Source organism: Pteropus medius, unplaced genomic scaffold (genome assembly GCF_902729225.1).
Source record: "Pteropus medius unplaced genomic scaffold, Ma_sr-lr_union100, whole genome shotgun sequence".
Taxonomy (NCBI): Eukaryota; Metazoa; Chordata; class Mammalia; order Chiroptera; family Pteropodidae; genus Pteropus; species Pteropus medius.
In genome coordinates, this window is record NW_024353905.1 from 1924957 (window position 1) to 1932661 (window position 7705).

At 42.6% G+C, this 7705-nt stretch overlaps 1 protein-coding gene across 1 annotated transcript; it reads right to left on the reverse strand.

The window, feature by feature from the left end:
- Nucleotides 1-3578: 3578 nt before the first annotated feature.
- MAGEH1 (MAGE family member H1) lies at nucleotides 3579-4993 on the reverse strand. The gene has a single exon (XM_039851419.1). The coding sequence runs from the start codon at nucleotides 4772-4774 to the stop codon at nucleotides 4115-4117; it is 660 nt and encodes a 219-aa protein (XP_039707353.1). The 5' UTR covers nucleotides 4775-4993; the 3' UTR covers nucleotides 3579-4114.
- Between the last annotated feature and the right edge of the window lie 2712 nt (nucleotides 4994-7705).

The window sequence follows — 7705 nt, forward strand, 5'->3', positions numbered from 1 at the left end:
CTCTGCTCAAGGTAAGAGTTCTGCTGGACCATTGTACCTTCTAACTTGGAAATGACACCAACAAACAAAGTTGCAGGCCCAGAAAGCTTGCTGTTTGATTGATCCACTGTGTGATAGCCAGGACCTAGGTTGGAGTGCTCAGGGTGGCAAACTTTCTGAGCAATGTAATGTGATAGGGAAGACACACTTGTCTTGGAAAGAAATACTCATTTCATATATAGCATCCCCTCAAGGATGCCTTGTGATTGCGGTGGCCACAAGTCAGAAAGAAGGGACATTTACAACTAATCTTCAAATAGTTTATTAACTTTATTTTCCCATGCCTCACCATCCCACCCCAGCATGCTCCTTCTCACTTTCACCCTAAGTTGTGGTAGGTTTGAAGACAGAAGATTCCCCCAAGGGTGGGTGGAGCCCCAGGAGTTCTGGTGATGCAGTCTGCTATTTTAGAAAACAGTATGGGCTTAGACTTGGCCAGCCCTGAATTCAAGTTTAAGGCTGTCACTGACCAATCAGGTGACTCTAGCAACCTGCTTCTGATATTCAACCCTGAGTTTCCTCCTCTGTAAACTTGGCCTGGTGTTGCCTACCTTGCTGGATGGTTGCAGAGGTTAGAGACAATGCATGAAAATAGCCATAAAAGTATCTGGCACAATTTAGGTGTGCAGGAAATGGCAGCTGCCACTCTTGCTATGCATTGGCGACTTTTGGGCTCTCCAGCCCTGAGTTTCCTAAACAACTGGAGGGTTCTAGGACCCAGAAACTCAATCCACTTCAGAGGCATCTTGGCAACTAAAACTACAGCTTTTCCTCTCACTTTGTGGAAACTTTGCTGGGGTGGGGCGAGCTTAGGTTGCTGATTTACACGACAAGAATCTCACAGCCTATTTCCCATCTGGATACTGCTCAGAGCTCAAAAAAATTATAGAAATGAAACAATGAATATTCTCTTTTCCTCACCACTTTCCTGAAGCCCCTTTTCCTGTGTCTTCTTTAGCCTTGTCATCCATTTCACAGCCACTGGAAATAGAGCCTTTGTTCAGTGTTTACCTAATCCAGTGAAGATTAACTCTTTGCAGTACCAATGTAGTGTGTTGAGGAGTGGAGAGGGATGGGAGACACACTAAAGCTCCAGCTAACGGGTGGAAGGAATGAGTACAGGGCATTGACTTTTTTTTCCTTACTGAGCTGAGGCCGGTCACCCAACCCTTTGTGCATCCCTGTGGAGCCTCCTGACTGAGGCCTTTAGGATTCCAGCAGTCATCTCTTTTACAGTGCAGCTTGTAGTATACTCTCACTCTTTCTCCCTTTATACTGGGTACTACTGGTTCTCTGACTGAATTAAGCTTCTTGACCATCACTTGCAAATAACCATTTTAGATCATTGGATGATTATTCCCTATCAGAGCCTGAGAAAACATGGATTCAGAGTTTTGGAAGGGTATTATTTCTCCCCTGAGCTAGCTGGTGCTTCCTATGAAGTGTGTGTGGGGCGGTAATCTTACTGATCTGGCAAAGATAGTATGTGGCAAGCCCCTGCTACAGGGGAGATGCTCAATAAATCTTTGTTCTGCAGGAGTTTTACACTAGCTGACTGACCTGGAGCTGCCTGACTTCTATGAGCCCCTTTCTGTAAAAGGGGGAGAACTTAAAGTCAGCCTTGTCCCAAAAAGATTTTGAAGCTGCAGCCAGGGTTCTTGAAACCTGTCCAACTGACTTCACCAGTTTCTTTTGAAGATAGAGATTTTGTGAATTAATTGGCAGGCAGAGACAGACAGCAGAGTAGCATATAGGAAATCATTCTGGATTTGCAGGAACAGACTTGGGGGCTTGTCTTGATTCTGCCACTTGCCACTCCTGTGGCTATAGACAGGAAAGTCATTTAGTAATCAGAACCTCAGAGTCACACCTTGTCTACCTCTGGAGGTGCCAGAAACATGTCTTTTAAATTCCTGCAGTCCCAGTCTCTATTACACTATCTGAATCATAGAAGGCTTTTACTATTTTGTTTGCTGAATGAATTTGAAGCTGTTGAGGTGTCATAGTTCCTACTATTGTTTGAAGCCTCCATTGCCTGCATGCTTACATCTATGGGTCCCTGAGCCTTTGCCAGAAAGTAATTTGCTAGCCTATTCAGGCCCCAGAGACTGTACCTCACACAGAGCTGGAAGCAGGATAAGACTGACTGATGTCAAAGAAAGAAGGTATCCTGGCCACTATTTTATGTGTGATAGCTGCTCCCTCTAAGCCCCACAAAGCTAGGTGAGGCACCCTTCCTTGATGCTCCCTATTAGTGGACTTAATTTATACAGTGTTTAACTCCAGGAGTAAATGTGGTAGGCTTTGAGAGTGGCCAGAACTCCTTATGCATGTTCATCACTAAGAATATAAGGGATGATTCTCACATCTCCACATTTGCTGTAGAGTTAGGTAGAGGATTATGAAGGCCCTGATGATAGAATGGATGGGAAGGGCATTGAACTCCTTGGTACAATGAAGAAAGAAAGTGTGAAAGCTCCTGGAGGTGGTAAGAAACCTGATACCATGACTTAATAACACCATGGGCTACTATGCCAGGTGGCCTTCTGGACTTACCACACTGGCTGAAGGAGAGTCAAAGTGCTAATTATAGCGCTTCCACCTCCCCACCCCCCAGGATGCCGGACACACACACACACACACACACACACACACACACACACACACACCCACCTCATACCACACTTTTAAAACAATTTGTACATCTTAACAAAACCATAGTTCCTGAGAAATGCCAGGTTACCTTTCAGAGATGCCCCAGGTGGAACCTTCTCTCTGGCTCATTCAAGAAGCTCTGCTTTCCTGAAGCCCTTTCTTTTAATTATTCTAGGATTATCTTCATTATTATTTTTTGTTCTCATTAAAATCATCCATAACTCCCACGCTCTGAGGTTCTAACCCCTGCTCACCTCTTCCCCATCTCATTTATTTTTTTCCACTTTCCCCTTGATATAACTTTACTAGTTCAGTGAAAAATGTGCTTTTTCTTTAATATCCATGCTGCCTTTAGCGCTTCCATATTTACTCTTCCCCATCTCCAATGTTATTTCCAGACCTCATGTTGTTATCTCACCAAGAATTTTCTGACAGTCACACCTTTTTAATTTCTGTAGTGCTTCATAATGTCCTTTTTCTTGCAATCACTTCTCTTTCCTATGCCCTCCTGTCAAGCTGGCTTAGGAGTATTTTCTATTTCCAAAGCACCCTATGATGTTCCTTTCCCCTTGCCAATGTCCCCTCCCCCCAAAAGTACCGAATATACAATATTTTCATAGTATGCTGATGCCTCTTTCAAATCTCCCCAAACTTATTTAAGCATCTCCTGTCCCACACCCAAGACAGGACATATTAGCTTTTTTACATTTTCATGGCACCCCATGCTCAGTCCCTATTACAGCATTTACCATGCTACTAGTTTACATGTCTCTCCCATGTAATCTAGAATATTCTTTAGAACTGAGGGCTATGTGCTAAGGAGTATCCTCAGAACCTAGAGTGGTGTTTCACACATAACCAGTGGCCAATAAATGAACAAGGTGTCCTTGTCATTATGCTTTTATTTTTTTCTGTATTCTGCAGTAACTAAGAAAAATCATAGTAGTTGTCAGTCTTCTTTATACAACAGCAGACTCAAAGGTTTTCAGAAAGGTCAGACATAAATGAATCCCATCTTTCTTTCACATTTTACTGGTTATTTCAAAGTTTCAAAGAACAGCCTATTTCAATGGTATAAAACATGTACCAGATCACAGAATATGATGGAAAGACTTCATTATTTTAACGTTAGCAAAACTATTACGCTAAATCTCAATGACAGAAAATATATCTTCTTCAATGATATTTTTAAACATACTGTGACTTTAATCAACACTGTATTAAAATGAATAAATTTTACAATATCCAAAGCAGATGCTCTATTTTGCAGTTAAACTATTAGCACTGATCACAAATACCAAATACAGTGCGCCCCCTTCCCCCAAATATTCAACTCAGAACCTAGGTGATATACTCCTTGGGAAACCTGTTAAGTTCTTTCCAGCCCACTCCCTCCCCAAAGGGTCTGCGCGGGATTTCCCTAAGGGGCAGAGTAACCCCTACCACCTGAATTGAGAATAGCCTCAACTTCCGCATCATCATCCGAATCCCAATCGTAATTACATTGCCAGTCCTTGGAGCATCGGTTACGCACCCTTGCCACAAAATGCATGACTTTCAGCTTGCTCGATTCCACGTGTGCTCGAGGTCCCCAGAAGAACTCGTACTCTACAGGACTGCTACGGGGCACCGGCTTATACATCAGGTACCCTCTGCGCACGAACTCTTCTGTGACGACCTTCTTTGGATCCCCAAAAATGCTGTGCTGCCGGCCAGGCTGCATCCCCAACTTCCCCAGCACTTTCCAGACCAGGGCCTCCTTGGCGCTGTTGCCCATGATAAAGATGAGGGCTAATATGGACATCAGGAGACTTTTCTTCGTGCCTTGAAAATTGCTCCGGGCTATCGAGGGCTTTTGTGCTTGAGCAGCACTGGAGGATTCATCAGGGGTGGTGGAGGCCTCCTTCGGAGTGCTCGGGTCTTCCTCCGGGCCGCTCAGGTCGTCCTCGGGGGTGCTCGGGACAACAGAAGCGGCCACTGGGGTCTCGGAGGCTTCTGAGGCCTGGATCTTACGATTGTTGCGGTTCTCTTCCGCGGCCCTAGCGTTACGGCGGCGCCTACTCTTTCGTCCCCGTGGCATGTCTCTTGCTAGGGGCGTTGAGGCTACAGCAATCCTAGGGAAGGATGCCTGTAACCTCTGCAGAAAGCAACTATCTCTACCTGAAGGGAACGCCGCTGAAGCTACCAACGTCAACGGAGTCTTTGTAGCAACAAGCCAGACGTTCTCAGAGACAGCACTCACTCCAACGCAAGCCGACTTGCGTGAGCAGTCTCCGCCTACATTCGCCAGCTGCAAGCGCGCGAGAATGCTGTGCAGAATTGGCTCCGCCTCCCCTGCCACGCACTCGCCTAATTCCAAAAAGGAAATGGGTGGAACGTCCATCAACACTTCCGTTGTCTGATAGCAAAAGGGGCAGGCCACTGCAGGAGTGGGAGTGGAGCAGAAATGATGTCTAGGGATTGGCAAGGACGGGGTATGCAGAGGAGAAATGCATAGGATTCCTGTATTTTTCATTCTAGTATAAGATTGGCTAGCGGGTCTTGGGACAGAGTGTGTCTCTTCTCCGTTCCCAATGGAATGGTGTGTGTGTGTGTGTGTGTGTGTGTGTGTGTGTGTGTGTGTGTGCATTCTCTGGAAGGAATCAGGTAGTCCCAGCTCTCCTTACACAGCGCATTCATTCTCTCGCCCTGTTTTCAGAAGGAATTTATGTGTATACTAATTAATTTGTGGACCCATTTAGGGCCCAGAGAAGATGGCTGTGGCTGAAGTGCTGGGCAATAAGAGAAGATGGGATTGCAAAAGCAAACAGTGCAAGAGGTGCAGAGCCTTTAAAATGTTAGATATACATAAAATTATTAAATAGAATACTGACTGGATCTGACTTTCATTTGTAGAGCTTTATAGAAGAGCTGACTATTGTCTGGCAGGCCACTTAAGAAGCATTTAGAATAAAGAGCAAGAGAGAATGAGCCGCTTCACCTCTCTGAGTCTCCATTTCTTCATCTATGAAGTGGGGTTAAAGTCCCGGCCTCATAAGGATATGATAATTAAATGAGATAAGTGAAAAGTGCTTATTACACAGGAAGCACAGCCTTTCCCACTCAAGGTGTTTCAGCAATGTGTGGGAATGGTGTTTAATAAATGCATGTTGAAGGAATACATGATGGAAAAGATTTTGCAGGTGTTTTTACCCAAAGTTTTTAAAAGCAAATAAATACTTTTTACCAGTTTGGCTGGAAAAGATTAAATACTTGCTTGTCAGAAACTCGAACTAATCCCACTGAGGGAAGGAGCCCTATCTAGCCCCTTGATGTCTCCCAGCCCTTGGTAGAGTTTGTGGAGTAGAATATGGCTATGCCCAGTGAATAAATTCTGGGGTGGGGCAGTGTGTCCTGTTTGAAAAACAGAATTGCCAGCTGAATTGTACCCAACAAGGCCCAGTCCTCTGTACATGTGTAGAAAAGGGATGCTTGGTATGGAAGAATGAACATTGAATTCGGACCTGGGAACATGTGTTTTGGCCCAGCCCATGTCACTTACAAACTCTTTGACCTTGATGAATTTACCTAACATTTGTGTTCTGTGATTTGTTCTCTGAACAAATAGAAAAGGCTAATTTCTCCAGCCTTGTCTGCCAGGTTTGTGGTGAGGCTCTCTGGAAATCCAACAGCACATACTAGTGACCCTGGGTTAAAGCAATTTCCTCTTTTTTTTTTTTGTTTGATATTTGTTTTGTGTTAGCTGTTTGTGAATCTGTGTGCCTAGAAAACTGCAATGCTACCTATATTCGTTTAAATAGCTTCTCTATTCTGATGGGATTTTATGGAAATGTAATGCAACAAACTAATTTTCTTCCCAACAGTCACTAACTCAAATTTTCTTAATATTTAGAGTCTACCAAGGCCTTCTGTTGGGGGAGTCTAGCTATAATCCAATCTGGGGCAGTGTATGCTTGTTGCTGCAATGCCTTCTGCCCACCAACCAGCTGACTGAGGACAAGGTACCATTTCATGTCCATATAAATTACATAGGAGATTTTTGGAGTGGATTTATTTTTATGTGCATGTTTAAAATTAATTTATTTTCCAATTACAGATGACATACAATATTATATTAGTTTCATGTGTACAACCTAGTGATTAAACATTTATATACCTTATGAAGTGATTACCTCAACAAGTCTGACACATACATAGTTATTACAATATTATTGACTATATTCCTTGTACTGTACAGCCCTGTGACAGTTTTTATAACTGCAATTTGTACCTCTTAATCCCTTTTACATTTTTCACCTGATGTTTATCTAAGTTGGTAAATGTAGCTCTGGCTCATTTTAATTTTGTACATGATTTCTTTTAATATTTGCAATTTATCTTTCCTATTGCTGATCTGGACTTTTGCAGTTTTCATTTTTCCAGAACACATAATGCTCTTATTAGTATTTTTGTTCCTGTCTCCTGAGAAAATGTGCATGGATCTCTAGGATCAACATCTGTGAGTAGAGTTACTGGATGTATCTTCATAGATGTGTCGAGATGGAACACATAGATATCCGCTTTGTTTCATTTACAAAAATTGGATCATTCTATACACAATTTCCATTTTGTTTTTTTCCTGATTAACAATAACATTTCCTCAACTTATACCTCTAAAGCTTTCTTTATAAAGGCTGAATGATGTTTCTTGTAGTGTTTTTACTGCAATCTCATCTTCTGGCTGAATATACTCTTTATGTTCAAATTATTTCCTCCTCTACAAACAGTCCTGCAATAAAAGTTCAATCGTTAGTTTACTAGGTTTTTTTTTTCATTTTTTAAATTTATTTTCTTAATGACGATATTGTTTAATGAAATCCAGTAAGTTTCAGTTGAACATTTTAACAGTAATGCATGTATATATTTGCATTGTGTGTTCATCTCCCATAGTTAGATTTCTTTCTCTCACCACATATTTGACCCCATTTAGCCCATCTACTTTCCACTTCTCCCTGCCCTCAGATAACCACTA